At 38.8% G+C, this 21,272-nt stretch overlaps 1 protein-coding gene across 1 annotated transcript in view; it reads left to right on the top strand.

Annotated features, from left to right (window-relative positions):
• Nucleotides 1–21,272, top strand: part of Fhl2 (four and a half LIM domains 2) — a 168,907-nt gene that overhangs the window by 10,674 nt on the left and 136,961 nt on the right. Inside the window, exon 2 of the mRNA XM_074050464.1 lies at nucleotides 16,609–16,695. Coding sequence (XP_073906565.1) covers nucleotides 16,609–16,695 — 87 coding nt within the window. The remainder of the gene's footprint in view (nucleotides 1–16,608; nucleotides 16,696–21,272) is intronic.

Here is a 21,272-nt window from a genome sequence, read left to right as displayed (position 1 = left end):
GCTCTCGCTTTTATCATGTGCTCATAGTCCAATCCCCTTGTTGTGTTTGCCCTTGATCTAATGTCCACATATGAGGGAGAACATACGATTTTTGGTTTTTTGAGCCAGGCTAACCTCACTCAGACTGATGTTCTCCAATTCCATCCATTTACCAGCGAATGATAACATTTTGTTTTTCTTCATGGCTGCATAAAATTCCATTGTGTATAGATACCACATTTTCTTAATCCATTCGTCAGTGGTGGGACATCTTGGCTGTTTCCATAACTTGGCTATTGTGAATAGTGCCGCAATAAACATGGGTGTGCAGGTGCCTCTGGAGTAACAGTCTTTTGGTCCCAGCAGTTTTTTTGAAGAGGCTGTCTTTTCTCCATCGTATATTTTTAGCACCTTTGTCAAAAATGAGGTGGGTATAGTTGTATGGGTTCGTATCTGGGTCCTCTATTGTGTTCCACTGGTCTTCATGTCTGTTTTTTTGCCAGTACCATGCTGTTTTTATTGCTATTGCTTTGTAATATAGTTTGAGGTAGGTTGTTGTGATACCTCCAGCATTGCTCTTTTTGCTCAGTATTGCCTTGGCTATTCATGGTCTCTTGTGTTTCCAAATGAACTTTAGGGTAGATTTTTCGGTCTCTTTGATGAATGTCATTGGAATTTTGATGGGGAATTGCATTAAACATGTAGATTGCTTTTGGGAGTATCGACATTTTTACTATGTTGATTCTTCCAATCCATGAGCATTGGAAGATCTCTCCACCTTCTGTAGTCTTCCTCAATCTCTTTCTTCAGGGGTTTATACTTTTCCTTGTAGAGGCCATTCACAACCTTTGTTAAGTTTACTTCTAGGTATTTGATTTTTTTTGAGGCTATTGTGAGTGGAATTGTTTTCATATATTCTTTCTCAGTTTGTTTGTTATTAGTGTATGGAAAAGCTAATGATTTTTGTATGTTGATTTTATATCCTGCCACATTGCTGTAGCTGTTGGTGGTGTCCAGGAGTTTTTGAGTAGAGTTTTTTGGGTCTTTAACGTATAGGATCATACCGTCTGCAAATAAGGATATTTTGACAGTTTCTTTACCTATTTTTATTCCTTTTATTCCTTCTTCTTGCCTAATTGCTCTGGCTAGGAATTCCATTACTGTGTTGGATAGGAGTGAGGATAGTGGTCATCCTTGTCTCATTCCTGATTTTAGAGGGAATGGTTTCAGTTTTTCATCATTAAGTATAATGCTGGCTGTAGGTTTGTCATATATAGCTTTTATAATGTTGAGGTACTTTCCTTCTGTTCCTAGATTTCTTAGAGCTTTTATCATGAAATGGTGTTGGATCTTGTCAAAGGCTTTCTGTGCATGTGGTTTTTGTCTTTTCTTCTATTAATGTGCTGTATTATATTTACTGATTTGCATATGTTGAACCACCCCTGCATTCCTGGGATGAAGCCAACTTGGTTATGGTGAATGATCTTTCTGATTTGATGTTGAATTTGGTTTGCCATTATTTTATTGAGGATTTTTGTATTGATGTTCATTAAGGAGATTGGCCTATAGTTCTCCTTTTTGGAGGTGTCTTTGCCTGGTTTTGGGATGAGTGTAATACTGGCTTCATAAAACGAGTTAGGCAGTTTTCCTTCTCTTTCTATTTTGTGGAACAGTTTTAGGAGGGTTGGTATTAGTTCTTCTTTAAAAGTCTGATAGAATTCAGCAGAGAATCCATCAGGTCCTGGACTTTTCTTTTTAGGGAGACTCTTGATTGCTGCTTCAATTTCATTTTGTGTTATAGGTCTATTCAGGTGATTAATGTTCTCTTGGTTCAGTTTTGGATGATCATAAGTATCTAGAAATCTGTCCATTTCTTCAGGATTTTCAAATTTAGTAGATATAGGTTCTCAAAGTAGTCTTTGATGATTTCCTGGATTTCTGTGGTGCTTCTTGTTATCTCCCCTTTTGCATTTCTGATTTTACTGATTTGGGTTTTTTCTCTCCTCATTTTAGTCAGGTTTGCTAGGGGTCTGTCAATCCTGTTTATTTTTTCAAAGAACCAACTTTTTGTTTCATTAATTCTTTGTATGGTTTTTTGTATCTATTTCATTGATTTCAGCTCTTATTTTTACTGTTTCTCTCCTTCTGCTTGTTTGGGGTTTTGCTTGTTCTTGTTTTTCAAGGAGTTTGAGATGTTGCATTATGTCGTTGATTTGAGATCTTTCTGTCCTTTTAATATATGCACTCATGGCTATAAACTTTCCTCTCAGGACTGTCTTTGCTGTGTCCCATAGGTTCCGGTAGGTTGTGTTTTCATTTTCATTGACTTCCAGGAACCTTTTAATTTCATCTTTTACTTCATCAATGACCCATTGATTATTGAGCAATGTGTTTTTCAGTTTCTGTTTGCATGTTTTTTGCTATTATTTTTGTTGTTGAGTTCTAGTTTTAATGCATTGTGATCAGATAGAATGCATGACATTATTTCTATTTTCTTGTATTTGTTGAGGCCTGCTTTGTGCCCTAGGATATGATCAATTTTTGAGAAGGTTCATGGGCCACTGAGAAGAATGTATATTATGCAGATGTTTGATGAAATACTCTGTAGACATTAGCTAGGTCCATTTGATCTATTGTATGATTTAGATCTAAGATTTCTTTATTGAGTTTTTGTTTGGATGACCTATCTGTTGGTGATGAGGGGTATTAAAGTCTCCCACTACCATTGTGTTGGAGTTTATGTTTTAGTACACTTTTTAATTGTAAAAAAAGCTGGTGGTACTGTAATTTGGAATCAGTATCTTCCAAACCTGTAAGTCAAAATACATCTTTTCTCTTTATAAATTGATATGTTTGTTGTAGTGTCAGAAAGCTGACTCACATCTTATATCCATCTCATCAAATTCTGCCAAGTAACCCTACCTATAATACTGTACAACAACCAAAAGGGTCTTAGGTCAGATTGAATCAAACTCACAGACACAATAGATTTCCCAAGCACCACATTTTCTTAGCTTTGAGAAATAAAGAGAGAAGATTGCAAAGCACGCACAGCAACAACGTAGCACGTGTCTTGTCACTTCTGGGAAGCATCCAGCAATCCTAGTCCTTTTGCGTGGGCGGCAAGTGTATGTCATGTGAAAGGATCAAGCTCCTCCCCAGCTTCGTGAAGTCAGCAGCTCTTTCACACTGCTACTGATTTGCCTCCACTCTTCAGGGCAGTAGCATTTCAAGAATTCCAATGCTTTCCAAATGCCAGGTAGAGGGTGCTCTGAGGTGATGCTCGGTACGCAGTCACTCCAGCCCGGCCCTTGCCTGCCTGTGACCTTCAGCACTTTGCATTCTTGCAATGAGGCTACATCCCAGATTCTCAGGTGTTTCTGGGGCTGAAGGCAGATTGGTGTGCACTTGCCCCATCTCTACTTCTGAAAGCATAGTCAGAATATTTCCACATGACCACTTGACTGTCTTCCTGCAGGCCCTGTCATTGCACTTCTGTTTTGCTGAAATAGCCTCAAGACTCACTGCCCTGTCCACTCTTGGTTCCTACTGTGGCTCCTCATATGAAAATCAGAGTAATTGTGAAAGTGTCAGTTTATATCCTTCCCTGTTAAAACCTCCCAGTGACCTGTGCTCTTTATCCGAGTAGTGGTCACCGTCCTGGTGCTCTTGAGACTAAGTGCCTGACAGATGCCATTCTGACCCAATGCTAGCCTCTCTTGGATTCTCCTCCACACCGGCCTCCTTATTGCTCTCGGACACTTGCCATGTCCATCTGAAGGACTCTGCCCTTGAGGTCCCTGTGTCTGGAGCAATCTGCTCTCCAATAGCCTCAGTTACTTTTTTCAAGAGTTCTTCCCTTACTACCTATCTAAACAGTCGTCCCTGCTACAGTCTGCTTCTTGTTGTCTCGTGATGTTTATCACCACCTGATGTGTCTCATTTATCTGTTAATCTGTTACTATCAGTTTCAGTTGCATGCAGGCAGGTCAGTTGTTCTTTTCTCTGCTAGGTCTTTTCTCTGGTGGCCAAGTCAGGGCTCAGCTCAGTGTAGAGGCTCCCTGAAAGTTCACTGAATAAAGGATACATCTATTTATAGCTCCTGCCAGCTCTCTGGCATGCTTAGAGAAGTAGCTGGAATCATGGTCACCAAATGTTGATGATGCTTTATGTCTGGGTGTCAGATTGGGGGTGAATTTTACATTTCTTAATTGTAATCTTACACATTAAGTTTTTTTCAAATTAAGGCAAGGCACAGTGGTTCACTTCTGTAATCCCAGCTACTCAGGAAGCAAACGTCAGGAGGATTGTGGTTGAAGGCCAGCACAGGCAACAAGTTAGTAGGATCCTATATTAACTAATGAACCAGGTATGGTGGCATGTGCCTATGGTCCCAGCTACTTGGGAGGCCATAGGTGGGATGATCTTAGTCCACACATGCCTGAGCAAAATCACAAGACTTCATTTGAAAAATAACTGAAGCAAAAAGAGCTGGGAATGTGGCTCAAGTGGTGAAATACCTATACAAGTACGAGGCCCTAAGTTCAAATCACAGTACCACCAAAAACAAATTTTTTTCCAATGAAAGTATGCTAAGAAACTGAGAAATGAACAAAAAAAAAAAAAAAAACACCTCTGAGCTTCCCAGATGAGCTGCATCAGCACTTTTGCTTCTGTTTTTTCCAGGAGATCTTAGTGTCCATGGACCACCCCTGACTAAGCCTGCCTCCCCTTAGAATAGAGAGAGCCTGTATGGGTCACTATTGTGCTCTTTTACAAAACTGAGGGGTTGAGTCTCATCTGTCCCCATTGCCTTCCATCCCCATCATTTCCCAGAAACACAGCCTGAGGGAATGTTGACTTACATTTCCTTGTAACAAGAAAGCTACTTGAACACATGGTTCTAAAGGAGCTCAAAATCCTCTCTAAAACAATCTCTGCTGAAAACAACAGGAAGAGTCCGTTGCACAGACCTGGCTGGGTCACTGGGAACTGATAAAGTCATCTTTTTAAGACCCAGGTGTGGTTGCGGCAAAGAAATGCTTACTTGAAGGCCTACATTCTTTCAGCTCACGTCCTCTTCTTTCTGTTCTGTTGGCTGGATTTCTTCTGCATATTTCCCACACTGAAAGGAGGTTTGGAAGTCTTTTCTTGTTCCTTCCCAGGACACATACATTGGCCCTTGCCCATCAAGAAACTTGGTAAAGAGGGTGCTCCCTACGCCCTTTTCTTGCTGTATTGCTGGAGAAATGTTTAACCCAAGTGTTCAGTTATAGCAGCCTTGCAGTTAGTAGAGCCTATGAACCAGGCCTAGAGACGCTGGGCTTTAGATCTGGAAAGCATCTTCTATACCATGAGGCCAGACTATTCACCTTACACGGCAGGAAAGATGTTGCTCCTTGACCAGAGTCTTGCTTATTTCTCTCTGTGAGAATCCAGATGCCAGGTATAGAAAAATAAGGCATCTGGTGTTCATTACAAGTTTAAATTTTAAGAAAATAAAGAACCTAAATGATGAGTTCCAAGTTATAGCAGCCTGGGGTGCTCCCATTGTTCTACTCTCTGTCTCATTCCTTTGGCTGCTGCTAGATGGAATGCCCTACTAATTAAGTCTTTGAAATTCACCATGGCTCTGGATTTCAAGGTTATGGTTTTTGTTTGAAGTCAGGCAGACCTGGATTCAAATAACAGGTTGACTCTTTTAGCTGTCAAGCTGTAACTTTTAACTAGCATTTTCTTTTCAGTCTTTCTTAGAGTTTCCATTTGTCTGTTTCTGCTGCCTATCTGACCTTAACATGTTGTCTCTTTCCCAGAAAACCCCTTAGCATATGAACCATAGTCATTTTAAATTCCTGGTCTCAGAATTCCAAAATCTCTTCCACATCTGAGTCTGGTTCCATACTTGTTCTTTCCCTTCAGATTTTGTTTTTTAACTTTTGGCACACCTTGTCATTTTTCCTTGAAATCTGAAATGATATGTCGGGCAAAAGGAACTGAAGTAAGTAGGCCTTTATTGTGAAGTTCTATGTTTAACTGGCTAGCAGGTAGGCCGTGTTTATTCTTTGCTGTAATGCTGAGTATCAAAGGCTAAGATTTCTTTTTGTGCCTTATTTTTTGTCTCCCCTTGCTGTGTTTGAGTTTCCCTAGAGACTTCTTGAATAGGATTCCAGACTTGCAACTTTAACTGTCGTCCCATTATTACAGAGGAGTCCTGCTGATGTGGGGTAAGGTGAAAGGAGAGAAGGTGTCCTATAGGTTAGGTCTCAGACTTTTAGGAAGCTTGTGCTCCTTGGCGGTGACCTTCACCACTGCTTCTCAACTTTTCCTCTTCTCGAGTGGTGAGGCAGGAAGTCTACAGGGGGCTGGAAGTGGGTATCTGAGGCTATTGTCCTTTCCCATGTTAGTTAGGCTCTGGTAAAATGATTTTTCTTGAGAGCAGGCTTTTGTTAAGGAGAACAGAATATTCTGGGCATATTTCAGAATGATTATTTTCCCTTTCCTTCTTGCCAGAAGCAGGAGAGGATTTCCTTCCTACCTTCACAGTGAGCACCTGAGGCGCTCCTAGAAGTAAAATTCATGAATGTGTTCCCCCTCCCCAACACTGGGCCTCTCTAGAGTTTTAACTCTTGTTAATGCAAACAGAGCCTCCACTCTTAGTCTTAGCCAAGGCAGAGAATGGACATGAAGAGCCTCCCAATAATTCACTGGTTACAATTTAAGTTTCTCTATCCTGGTGCCTGCCCCAGCTGTTGGCTTCAGCCCCTGGTAGGCTGTGATTCTCTGCATTCACCTATCTGCAGTTTTTGGTTTCCACCATTTGCCCTTTGACCTCAACTTTCTGGGGGAATCTGAGAAGAGTTGTAGATTTTCAGTTTACATTTTTTTCTTGTGGGGAGAAGAATGATGACCTCACAAGCACTTTCCTTCTTGGAGTGGAACCTGGAAGTCCTTCATATTTAATATTTTCTAAGGTGAGTTTTACTCTCCTACAGTTGGGGCTAATGTTTATTGATACTGATGGAATTGTTAAAGAGATTGCATGAAAACAAATGAGGAAAGTAAGTTAGTGCAGTGCTGGCACAAAACAAATGTTAAATGTTGTCTTTTACTGAATATACGCTATGATTGTTGTTGTTATACTAACTTTAACCAGACAGGTCTTCCTGGCAAAAAGGTGCTGTAAGTAAAAATGCATTTTCATCAGCACAAAACCTGGGGCAACAGGAGAGACAAGCAGAATAATTCACAGATATTATACCAGTAGTATGAAAATCAGAACTTAATCATAGAAGAATGACATCACATTTGAAGTTGAGAAAAATCAAGAATTCTGGGAAGTTGATGCAGCAAGGAGGGTGCAGAACCTGTCATATCCTTGTACTTGTCGAGATTTTTTTCCTTCCCCACCCTTTCACTGAGGGTATAATTCTTCCAGAGTGCCAGCAAAACATAGGGGTTTTAGTTACAAACCCTGAGTTGGTATTGGATGTGAGGGCTCACTCATCAGCTGTCCATGTGGTTAGTGAAACTCAAGGCTTCATCCTTGCTGCTCAAAGTGAGCCCCTTGGGAGAGTGCTGGGAAATGTGGAATCTTGGCCTTTCCCAGAGTCCGCAGATCAGAGTCTGCATTTTGATGAGATCCCAGGGGCTCCATGCACCAAAGAGTTGGAGAAGCACTGGACTAGGTAACCGAAACAAGCAGTAACTGTGATTCCCACCCACAGCCCCTCCCCATCTGCACCCAATGCACCCCATCAGGCATGGTCTTCATGCTGGAGTTCAGTTCCATCTTGGTTACTGACAATTTGGGATCTCCATTTCCTTTTCCTGTTGAGCTTACCCATCACTTAAAGACTTATTTGTCATATATTTCCCAGAGGGTGTTGCTGTGGGAGCTTGGGCAAGTATTCTACACGGCCAAATACTAGTAACCAGAACTCTACATTTTCTTAAAGTTTATTTCCTCTCCATTTATCTGCTTACTTGCTGAGCATCTACATTTTGCCAGGCACTGGGTTAAAGTCTGAGAATGCAACTAGTAAGGGATATGGTTGTTATATAAACAGGGCTTGTGAAGGAGAGAGTTGTGATGAGAAACACAGATAAGAATCCCAAGATCTATTGTCACTGGGTGAAATTACCATTTCTCAGGGTAAAGAGATGGATCTAATAGATTGGGAATTGTTGTTAAATAAAAAAAGATATTCTGCCACCCAGATGTCTGTTTGGGAAAGAGCAAAGGCCTTCAGCACAGGCAGAGAGGGTATGGTGGGAAAGGTCTGCTTCTGGCTTTGCTTTCTGTACTATGCCTGGAAAAGAGTAGGGATCAGGATGTAGTATGACAACAATTTTGCCCTGACAAGTAGCGCAAGGGGTTAGGACATGTCAAACCCTGTCTCCAGCTAGATGAAGGAAGCAGAGGGCTTTGGGTATGGGGACAGTGGTAAAAATGCATGGGCTTGCATTCTGTTTCTGCCCCCACCTTTCTAGAAGAGGCCATGTCAGGTTCAAAGGTTTTGAGGCACAAGATGTGTCTCCTTGGGAAATGAATGAAAATAATTCAGGCAAAAGTTGCCTGCTATTAAGTATTGTCTGTTGTAAGGAACAGAGGCAAAAATCCCTGTGTTTGGTCCTTCTTGGCATCAGAGAACTTTATTCCATCCAATAATGCAAGACTTAGCATAGAGAAGGGAATCAATGTGGGTTTTTTGTTTCTGTTTTTGTTTTTTTGGGTGCTTAGGATGGAACCCAGTACACTGTGCATACTAATATGAAATCTAACTTGGAAAGGTACATTACAAAATTAGCTATACGGATGATTCTAGGCTGCAGAAATGTGTAAACAAATGAGAGGTAGAGCATTTCAAACAGATTTCCCTCAAGGACATAACAACATATGCAAGACTGTCCTATTAAGGGCATCTGTCTGTGAGCATCATAGGCAAAACTGTCCATGTTGAAGGTAGTGTCACTGATGCATTTTTACTTTTTATTTTTTATTAGCATATTGTTGTACATTGTGACATTTACAAAAGTGCTTATATTATATCTTAGTTTGATTCACTCCCCCCATACTCCTTTAATTGTGCATTTTTTTAGCCATTAGCCATTAAGTAATAAGAACAGGATACAAACTAAATAGCTGCAAATATTTATTAATTGAACATTGAGAACATTCTGTATTGAATCATGCAAATAAATGTATTTTCCCTTTTTTCTCACATAAAAGTAAGATTTTTGTTGTACATCAGTGACCTTCTTTCTCCTCTAAATACTAAGAAATAGTTTACAGTATAACTGAGTTTTAGAAAAAAAATCTGTCTCTGGTGACTTTTCCCCCATGAAATATATTTCTGTGGGAAGAGTATGCTAGTTGACATTCTTTTACTTTTTAACAGCTTTATTGAGATCATTAATGTATCATGCAGTTCACCCACTTAAGGTATATAACCCAGTGTTTTTATTATGTTCACAGAGATGTGCACTTACCACCATAATCAGTTTCTGAGCATGGTCATCACGCAAGAAAGGAACTTAACCATCCGTATCATCCCCCATTCTCTCCCCTGGCCTTTTTGATACAACTGGGATGTCTTTTGTGTTATTAAGAAATAACAACACCCCAGGCTTCAAAATGCCCTTCCCTTCAGTGCCCTCTACTAATTATTGCCATCAATTAAATGGAAACTGTTTAAAAATGAGAAAGTGGGTATGATCTTTGGCTTTAACTTTTTAATTTATCAACAAGGTTAGGGATGTGATAACTTTTGAATAAACTATAGGGAAATAAAATATATGGATCCTGAGTCACAAGTGATACCATTTGCTTTGGCTGAGAATCACGTTTACTTGTTCAGGATACATCATATAACCTTCTCCTTTTTAACTACTAAATTTGGAAACAAAATTTTAAAACAGTAAAAAATTTTAGAAAGTTAAAGTCAACATTCACCTAACATAAAATTGAACATTTAAGAGGCACAATTTGACAGCATTTAGTGCATTCCTCACTAGTGCACGCCATTGCCATTGTCTAGTTCCAGAGCATTTGCTCATTCCTGAAGAAAATGCCACAGCCATAAGTTGTCACCCCCGTCTCTCCTCCCAGCACCTCCCGGTAGCTGGCAGTCTATTTTGTGCCTCTATGGAATTTAACTACTCTGGATACTTTATGTGAATGGAAACATCCAATATGTGACTTCTGAGTTATCAATACATCATTCCTTTTTGTGACTGAGAGATACTTCTCTGTAGAATGTACAGATCGCATTTGATGATGTGAATAACATCACTGACTCATCCATTAGCAGAAATGTGGGTTGCTAGCACCTTTTTACTATTGTGAATAATACTGCTATGGACATTTCTATACAAGTGTTTTCACATCTTTTGGGTATATGCGAAAATGGCATTGCTGGGTAGTATCATAATTCTCTCTCTTTACTGTGGTTAGAAACACAAAGCCTGCTGGGCACTTGTGGCTCACCCCTGTAATCCTAGCTATTTGGAAAGCAGAGATCAGGAGGATTGTGGTTCGAAGCCAGACCAGGCAAATAGTTCATGAGACCCTACCTCAAAATTAGAACGTCACAAAAAAGGCCTGGTGGCATGGCTCAAGGTGTCGGCTCTGAGTTCAAGCCCCAGTACTGCAAACAAAACAAAACAAAAGCATAAAATTTACCATCTTAACCATTTTTAGTTGTCCACTTCACTTGTGTTAAGTGTATTTGCCTTGTAGAGAGACAGCTGTCCAGCAGTTTTTCATCTCGCAAATCCCAAAATGTGCTTCCTCATTCCTTCTGCCCTGTCTCTGGTAACCACCATTCTACTTTCTGTTCCCGTGAAGTCTTCCACTTCATTTCTCATACATGTGGATCCTGTGTCTTTTTGTGACTAACTGATCCTCAAGGTCCACCCATATTGCAGCGTGTGATTGATTGCTTCTAACTAAATAATATTCTCTTGCGTGTGTATTCCATGCTTTGTTTACTCATTTGTCCCTTCATGGTTACTTGCATCTTTTGGTTATTGTGAATAATTCTGCTGTGAACATGCATGCACAGCTTTCTCTTCAGGACTCTGAATTCAATTCTTTTAGGTATATGCTCAAGAATGGCATTTCTGAATTACAGAGTAGTTTACTTTCAAGCCTTTGAGGAGCTCTTTCTCATAACAGTCAAACCATTTTACCACCAACTCTGTACCAGGCTCCATTTTATCCATATCCTGGCCAACACTTGCTATTTTTATTTCTAATAGTCATCCCATGGTCAAAGATCATTTGACTCTAGATGTGTGAATTTATTTCTGGTTCCCTTACTCTATTCCAGTGGTCTACATGGAGTTTTCATGTCACTGTCATAGTATTTTGATTTATTGGAGCTTTGAGTATATGTAGAAATCAGGCAGTATTATACCTCAAGCTTTGTTCTTGTTCAAGATTGTTTTCACTAATTGGAGTCTTTTGTTCTGAATAAATTTTTAGAATTTCTTTTTTTATTTCATTAAAAATGCCAAGAGGATTTGATAGGGATAACATTGAGTGTATAGATTGGTTTTGGTAGTATGCATATTTAAATGGATAGACAAATGTCTATCCATTTGTCTTGTCACCTTCAATTTGTTTCACAGTTTTCAGTGTAAAATCTCTTTGGTAAGCATATCTCTTAGTACATTTTTGCTGCTATTGTATATAGGGTTATTTCTTGATTTCCTTCTGAGATTGTTCATTGTGTTCAGAAATAACTGATTTTTGAATGTTGATTTTGTTGCATCCCATAAATTTTGGTGGATTGTATTTTCATTATCCCTTGTCTAAATTTATCTTCTAATATCCCTTTTGAGTTCTTATTTGAACCACTTGTTCTTTAAGAGTATGTTCTTCATAATTGTGGATTATCTACTTTTCCTCTTGCTATTGATTTAGTTTTATTTCATTATGATTGGAAAAATACCTTATATGATTTAGATATTCCTGAATTTGTTAAACTTGTTTTGTGGCTTAACATGTGTTCTATCCTGGATGATGTTCAATGTGCTCTAGAGAAAAATGTATTCTGTCGTGTGAAGAGTTCTATGCATGTCGTTTAGATCCTGTTGGTGCAGTGTTAGGCAAGTCCTGTTCCTTCTTCACCTTTTGTATGGTTTCCTATCCACTATTGAAAATAGGGTATCTAAGTCTTCTATGTTATCTTGTTGCATATTTCTCTGTTAAAGTCTGTCAATATTTGTTTTATACATTTTGGAGGTCTGAGATTTGGTACAGGAAAATTTGTAGTTGTTGTATCTTCTTGGAGATTTGGCTCTTTTATCATCATGGAATGGCCTTCATTGCCTCTGGTAATGATTTTTTTAATTAGTCCATTTTTCTGATATAAACATAGGCAGTCCTGCTCTTTTCACTACAACTTACATGGAATATCTTTTTCCATCCTTTCATTTTCAGCCTATGTTTGTCTTTTAATCTAAAAAGCCTACAAATATCTTTTTGTGATTATCATGGCAATTATACAAACATCTTAAAAGTTACAGCCTTGTGCTTCAAACGGATGATGACTTCAGTTGTATACCAACACTCCAGCCCTTTCAGCACCCCTTACTTTATGTTAGGGTCAGTGGCGAATGTTCCCACTTTCATTTCTGATGTGATAAGTTGAGTCATTTAAAAAATTATTATTGGACATCCTGGATAAAAGTTTGTCAATTTTGTTGACTTTTTGAAAGAACCAACCCTTGGTGTCATTGACTCTTCTTTTTTTTTTTCCTATTCTTATTTTATTCATCTTTGTTTTGATCTTTATTTCATCACTTTCCTGGCTCTAGGTTTAGTTTGCTCTCCTTTTTTGCTCCTTTAAGTGGAAATAGAGGGTTGAAGGTACAGTAGTTGTCTAGCATGGGTGAGGCCATGAGTTTGGTCCCCAGCACCACCAAAAATATAAGTAAATAAATAAATAAATAATCTAAAACACTAAATAGAAATAGATTATTAATTTGAGGGCTTTGTTCTTTTTTAATATAGGATTTAATAAATTCCCTCTGCTTTCACTGTATACCATAAATTTTTGTAAGTTGTGTCTTATTTTCCTTTGATTCAAAGTACTTTCTAATTTCCCATGGTATTTGTTCTTTGACCTATTGGTTGAGAGCATGTTGGGTAATTTTCACATATTTGTGAATTATTAGACTTTTATTTATTTCTCATTTTGTTCCCTTGTGGTTGGTGAAAAAACTTTGGTTAATTTAAATCTTTTTAAGTTTACTGAAAACTTTCATATAATCTAACATCTGATCTATGTTAGAGAATATTCTACACACACCTAGAAAATGTGTATTTTCTTCTTTCAGGTATAGTGTTCTGTGTATATCTGTTAGATGAAGTTAGTTTCTAATGCTATTTATAATGTTATTCAAGTTCTTCATTTCTTTATTGCTCTTCTATCTAGTCATATAAGCGTGCCTCCAACTATTATTGTAAAAATGGCTATATTACTCTTTAATTCTGTATATTTTTGCTTCATGTATTTTGGGCCTTATTGCTAGATTTGTATATTGTAATTGTCAGTTTCTTGATGGACTGACCTTCTTATCAACATGTGATGTCCTTCTTTGTCTCTTGTAACAGTGTGTGACATAAAGTCTATTTTGTCTGATTATATATATGATTAAAATTAATAATGTGATTAAATTATATATTTTTCTTAATTCTTCAATCATTGCCTTCTTTTGTGTTTGATTAATTTTTTGCAGTGTACCATTTCTCATTTCCTTTACTGGAGTTTTAGAAGTAATTTTCTTGTTAATTAGCCTGAGGGTTACAGTTTTCCTCTTAAAATTGTAAAATTGTAGTTTGAATTAATACTACCTTAGCTTGAGTGTTATATATAAATGCTCACCTTCTGTGTGTCTGTTCTTCCCTTTCTATTGTTATTGTCTTTATACATTGTTGACCCATTTTCATATATTTATAATTGTTATTTTTGGCAAATTTTAAAAACTAATGTGGAACAAGGAGGCTTACAAATGAAAAATACAATAATATTGCTATTTAATTGATCTATACAGTTACCTTTGCTCGTGTTCTTTATTCCTTTCCAGTTTTCTCAGCACAACTTGTTAAGGAGACTTCTTTCTCCCCACTATATGATTTTGGTGTTGTCAAGAATCAGATGGAAGTGCCTGTTTGGGCTTATTCTGGATATTCTAATCTGTCCCAATTGGTCTGTGTGTCTGTATTTCTTCCTGTATCACACTGTTTTTGTTACTATGGCACTGTAGAATAGTGTGATACCCGGTATTATGATACACCTAGCATTGCTCTTTTTCTCAGGATTGCTTTGACTGTCTGGAGTTTTTGTGCTTCCGTATGAATTTTAGGATTTTTCTACTTCTGTGAAAAATGTCATTGGAATTTTGATGGGGATTGCATTGGATTTGTGTATCAGTTTTGGTAGTATGGACACTTTAACTATATTTATTCATGAAAGACCATGGGAGGTCTTTCCATTTTCCAGTGTCTTCTGCAATTTCTTCAGTACCTTATAGTTTTCATTGTAAAGGTTTTTAAGAACTTTGGCTAACTTTTTGCCTATTTATTTTATTTCTTCAGGCTATTGTGAATGACATTGCTTTCCCAATTCTTTTGAAAGTTTTGAGTTTATTGTTGGTGTATAGAAAATCTGCTGGTTTTTTTTTTTTTTTTTTGTCTACAGCCATACCACCCTGTACACACCTGAGCTCCTCTCATCTTGGAAGCTCAACAGGGTCAGGCCTGGTTAATACCCAAGTGTTTATAGATTTACTTATAAGTTGATGCATAAGGTAGCTATGTGTATCTGTTAAATTTGTTTTCATTTGTTTATGTAACATTTATAGAAAATACAGTCCTGGCTTTTCTTTCAATTAATATGGTGACGCACCCAGACTGTCAGAGATCCATAAATGTGTGAATAAACTTCTGTATTTTATATGCATACGTATTTGTCTGGTTCTTTATATGTTTATGTATGTCCCATAACTAGATATATTTACATATGCATGTGCATGTTCTATGGTTTGGATATGAATTGTCCTCCCCACCCCGCCCCAAAGGTTCATGTATTAAAGGTTAATCCCCAATGCAAGCAGTGCTCAGAGGTGTCTTTTGGAAAGTAATTGGATCATGAAGACTCTAGTTTTATCAATGGATTAATTCATTTACGGGTTAAATAGCCGAATAAAGGATTGACAGGTGGTGGTACTGTGGAAAGTGAGGCCTGGTTGGAGGAAGTAGGTCACTGGAGGGTGTCTTTCAAGGGTATATCTTGCCCTGGCCTCTTTTCTTCTTGCTTTGCTTCCTGTTGCCAGGAGGTGAACAGCTTTCCTTCAGTATGGCTCTTCCTCCCTGTTCTGCTTGCCCCGGGACCAAAGCAGTAGATCCAGCCAAACTGGCACTGAAATCTCTGAAGCCATTAGCCAAAAAACCACCTCGTCCTTTTAAATTATTTTTTCTTAGGTGTTTTATCACAGTCAAAAAATCTAATAAACATGTAAATATTTTTTAGGGTTATTTTGGCTTTTGGTGTTTAGAAACAGTATCTCACAATATAGCCCAGGCTGGCCTCAAGCTTATAATCCTCCTACTTCAGGCTCTCGAGTGCTGGGATTACAGGTATGCACCATCACACCTGGCCTTATTAAAGTTATTTTGATGAAGAAGCCTTATAGGTTTAAATCTAGCATTTATGAACTAAGAGATGTCAGTAGTTTTTCCAAGGCTGGTGGCCAGAACTCCCTTGGCTAGTGAAGGAAACCAGTTTGACAGACAGGGACAGACAACATATGCAATAAATGTTAATATTTTTACCAGGCTTATTATCACATGTTAAAATATGTTCCATTAACAGCTATGCTAATTTCTGTTTATAGATGTAATTATTAAACAAGGCTGTGTTTGCTAAGGATGCTCTGAAAATATGAGCTGTGCATTGAGGATCTAGGTGATACCTGATTGGTGACCCTTGGTCCTTGGTCCTCCCTGGGTTGGATCTCAGCCTCAAATTTCTGCCATGCATGTGCATTTCACATTCCTCTTTTGGCCAAAATGGGACACACTCATGCCTTTGGAGAATCACTTCTATTTTTATAAATTCTTCACTCATTTACCTGTGAGGAAAGGTCTCGCATTCTCCCTCTCACTTTGTAATGTTGGTTCTGTCACACATTTTCCTTGTTGAAGGTGTCTTCAAGCATCCTTGGCTCTGGAGTGGGCTTCCTATAGAACACAGCCCTCACACGGCAAGGTTCTAGGAAGCCTAGCCAATAAGAAAGCTGTCTAAATGCAGCTGGGTAGTCAGAGCTGACTAGCTCAGGAATGGGCTACTGCCAGTTTCCAGCATCTCAGGAAGTGCTCTCCTTCATCACCTCTGGAGTCTTGGCAGCCATTGATCCATGTGTTTTTCTATTGTTTTGTCTGCTTGAGTTTGTGTTGTTTCATGTGGGGCATAAACCTGGTCTGTGTTACTCCATCTTCACACAGCACAGGGCCCTAGTGTTAACATGGAGTCTCGGGGTATGTGGGCTGGTGAGTGTTGTATTGCTCTCCTTGCTTTATATCCCCATGCTCTACTACTGGTTTTCTCCGCTTCCTTACAGACACGCCAAGCTGCTGCTCAATTTATGACTCCATCCTCTCAGAGATTTCTGCACAAGAGCTACATCTCACCTACTTGTATTTTGAGAGTAAGTTTTCATTAGCTGAATTCTTAAAACTGTACTTTATTATTTGGTTAACAAGTAAGCATTTGTATATGTTTACCTTCTATAACACAATGTTGTGAAAGACAAATTGGAGAATGGTTAAATCAAGCTACTTAACATGCATTATTTCACATATGGTTTTCACAGTAAGACAAAATCTACTCAGTGATTTCAAGACTACAACACTTTGTTAACTATAGTCACCAGATGAAGTACTCTGAATTCCCACATTCTGTTTCTTTTTAGAGTGACTTAGTCCAGAAAAAGATTTCTTTTTTTAAAAAAATTTTATTAGCATATAATATTTGATACATTGTGATATTTACATATGTGCTTACAATATATCTTAGTTGGATTTATCCTCTCTATTCTCCCTCTTCCCCTCCCCTACTTCTTAGAACAATTTCACAGGTTTAATTCTTTTATTTTCATACATGAATACAATGTCTTCCCACATATGTGGAAGCTAGACTGATAAGTTAAATGTGTACATAAATACATATATGGTCATATATATATGTATATACACATGTACATATATTTATATGTACACACATATATATAGTGAGAGAGAGAACAAAAGTGTATTAGTGAGTCTGTCTAGGGGACTACAGGAGTTGGGAGAGGGAAAGAAAATGTAAGAGAATGAAAACTATTGAAACAATGCATCTATATGTGAATATAATAAAATGCACTGTACTGTAAGCTGATGAATATTAGGGGAGTGTGGTGATAGAGAAACAGTGAGTAATAGGCTAATTTGACTAAAGCACAATCTATACAGGCCTGAAACAACAAGGCGAAACCCCCGTGGACCATCAATATACACTTAAAAAATGAAATGAAGGTAGGAGGGTAAAATAGATCTTTCTGGGGATTGTGTATCAATCGGAGGAGGTGGGCATAAGGAAAGGGGGAATGAGGATGAATATGGCAAGCAAACATTTCTTGTATTTCTGCATTTCTGTGGACAGTTCTGGTCTGTGGGATACAAGATTTCTAGTTTAAAAGGCACCCAGACCTTCTGTCTGCAAACTATGGCTGCTTTATTAGACACACATTGGTGTAGGGAAGACTGGGGACAATGGGGAATAATTTATCTGAGTTTTGAGTTTTAAAAATTTTCTTCTTACATGATCCTAAGTTTCCACTGCTTCTATTTTCATTCACTAGGCTTCTTCCAAATGGTACTACCCCATGCTTTTCATCTACTCTCCTCCATAGCTGCCTTTCTGGACTGATTCTCTCAGGTCCAAGGCACAATTTAAGTTCTTTCTCCAAGGAAGACTGTGCTCTCCCTGGATCATGTTTCTGCATTTTGTACCGAACTTCTGAATCTTCAGCTTTCTGAGCCTGATTTTCTTTTTTTTTTTTTCCTTTTTCTTTTATTATTCGTATGTGCATACAAGGCTTGGTTCATTTCTCCCCCCTGCCCCACCCCCTCCCTTACCACCCACTCCGCCCCCTCCCTCTCCCCCCCACCCCCTCAATACCCAGCAGAAACTATTTTGCCCTTATTTCTAATTTTGTTGTAGCGAGAGTATAAGCAATAACAGGAAGGGACAAGGGTTTTTGCTGGTTGAGATAAGGATAGCTATACAGGGCATTGACTCACATTGATTTCCTGTGCGTGGGTGTTACCTTCTAGGTTAATTCTTTTTGATCTAACCTTTTCTCTAGTACCTGTTCCCCTTTTCCTATTGGCCTCAGTTGCTTTTAAGGTATCTGCTTTAGTTTCTCTGCGTTAAGGGCAACAAATGCTAGCTAGTTTTTTAGGTGTCTTACCTATCCTCACCCCTTCCTTGTGTGCTCTCGCTTTTATCATGTGCTCAAAGTCCAATCCCATTGTTGTGTTTCTGAGCCTGATTTTCTTATTGAGTAACGTTAGGTCAATCCTCAGGCCCATCCCTTGTTCCTCTCTCACCCGCAGCATTTCCCAGGCTGTGGGAGGTAGCTCACTGATATGTGAAATTGATTTTTCTACTTACTGATAATTTGAAGTTCTCTGATTTCCAGTTATGTAAATGTATGTCTTGTGTAATTTTTGAAATTAATTTTTTACTAACAAAAATTATTTATATGCACACGACACAATGTTTTGAAATCAGTATATAGTTTCAGCTAAATTGAGTTAATTAGCATAGTATCCTTTGCATACTCACCTTTTTGTGGTGAGAATGTTTAAAATTTACTTTTGGTGATTTTCAACACAATGCAGTATATTAATACAATCATCATGTTGTAGAGTTCTCAAATTTATTCCTCTTATCTGAAATTTTGTGTCCTTTGACCAACATCTCCCCAACCTTCTCACTCTCCACACCTGCTGGTACTGGTAACCACCACACTACCACTCTATTATCATTCTTGTGTGGCTTTATTTGTATTTGTTCATATTTACTTATTCATCCATTTACTTATTTATTGTTGAGAATGTGTTGGGAGATGTGAATTTATTTAGGTGCCCATACATCAGGTTGCATCTGTATTTTTATGATGGATTTGTATGTGTGAGTGTAGGTGTAAAAACAATAATTTTTTGACAGTACTGGATTTGAACTCAGGGCTTTGTGCTTGAGAGGCTGGCATGTTACTGCTTGAGCCATGCCTCCAGCTTGTTTTGCTCTGATTATTTTGGGGATAGGGTCTAGTCTGTTGCCCAGGCCAGCCTGGACTGCAATCTTCCTCTTTTACACTTCCTGCTGTAGCTAGGATGACGTTTACACGCCCAGCTTTTCTCCCTTGAGATAGGGGTCTCAAGAAATTTGTTTTTTGCCCTGGCTTGCCTGAATCCATGATTCTCATGATCTCAGCCTCCCACATAACTTGGTACAACAGGCATGCCATATGGCGCCCAGTTGTTGGTTGAGATGGGTCTCAACTAACTTTTTGCCTGACTTGGCCTTTAACCTCAAGCTTCCTGATCTCAACTCCCGAGTAGTTACAACACAGACACGGGCCACTGGCATCTAACTGAATAACAAGTTTTACTCTTGCTTCACCTACATATGATCATGTTGGCTTTGGGACACTATTCCAGCTTGATAAACATTTCTAGGACCTTGATGTGACTATTTCCTGTTTTCCTGGTTTTGTTTCTTTCACCCATTGGTCACCCCATGTGTGCTTTCCCTTTGTCATCCTTGTTTTTCTCTTCATGGAGTCTTATTTCTTGGAGGCACAGTGGTGAAGGCTGGCCTCAATATTCTAGGAAAAGGGTCACTATAGTTTCACACTCTGTGTGTTGTGTCATGATTAAAGCATAAATTGTCTAGGATGATAGAAAAACAATAAAAAATTATAAGTACTGAATAAATACACAAAGCAAAAATTGCTATAACTAGACAGATGTTCATGACAGTAGACTTTCTGAGGAAGAATGACTGCTGGATTTGAAGCAACATGTTCTTGCCAGATGCAGGAGATGGCTTGTTTTACTGGTTCTGGGTGCACATCTCGGTCGTCCTCCCTGGGGCTCCCAGGTCACTCTGAGTTGCAAATAGATGCTTGAAAGTGAGTTATAATGCATGAAAAGTGGGTTTTAATCAGCTAGGTGTGAGACAGGAACACACTACTGTGCCCTGTGGAGATTTTATGACACACGGTATGCTGAGGGCACTGAGAAGTCCCACGACAAAGGGGCCTGTTGACATTGTTCAGCCCACCACATCTCAAGTGTATTCTGCTCAGAGAACTCTCCATCCACCTTTGCAACACACTTTGGGAAGCAGTAATGCTACGTCAGTCCCAGGAGTTAGATGAAACTCCCCAACATGGCAAATAATTGAGCACTAGAAATTTCCATAGAGAATCTTCTTAAATGGAGGAGAGCTGTAGACTGTAAAAAGAATTTTGGGTGGAAGAACTCCTCTTTCCTACTCTTTTAAAGTATAAAGTTATGCAAACCCAGTATGATCCTAGATGAGGAGATGGTCTGGGAGCGCCCCCAGTAGCATTTCAGGTATCTTCAAATTTTCCATTCAATAAGGAGATCGTGTTAACTGTCTTATTCACAAACTCAAGAAATGCAAAAATAAAGTGATGGTTAGTGATTTGTTAATGTTGCACAGTTAGGAAGGACAGAGCAGAGGAGAGCTCAGTGAAGAAGTGCACATGGTTGGAAATTTTTGTCCAGCTGCTTCCTCTCATTCGTGACCCAGCACGGGCTGTACTTGTGTCTCATCTGCTTCAGCAAAGGCTGTGAGGTGCCTTCAGATCTGATTCTAATGCCAAGTCTTCTCTTGCTCTGAGAACCCAGCAACGCCCAGCCTTCTCCATCTTCATCAAGTGGTCCAGTTCAGAGCTAGCCTCCTCGCACGTAGTCAACTCCTGGAACCCCCAACTGCTTTCATCCCACCATTCTCACTCAGGTTCTATCACCTTGCACAGACTTACAGGATTGCTTTCCTGATGGCTGAAAGATCAAGTCAGGCTCCACAGCTTGCATCTTATTCCTTATCTAGTCTCCAAATGTCCTACAACTTCAGTGAACCCTTTTCCACCCATTTGGCTAAGGTGCCTTTCTAAGCTGAACTTAACACCTCCATTATGGTTCTGAC

The sequence above is a fragment of the Castor canadensis genome, chromosome 12, assembly GCF_047511655.1.
Source record: "Castor canadensis chromosome 12, mCasCan1.hap1v2, whole genome shotgun sequence".
NCBI lineage: Eukaryota > Metazoa > Chordata > Mammalia > Rodentia > Castoridae > Castor > Castor canadensis.
The sequence above is the reverse complement of the archived record's forward strand: the minus strand, read 5'-3'. Positions and strand labels throughout refer to the sequence as shown.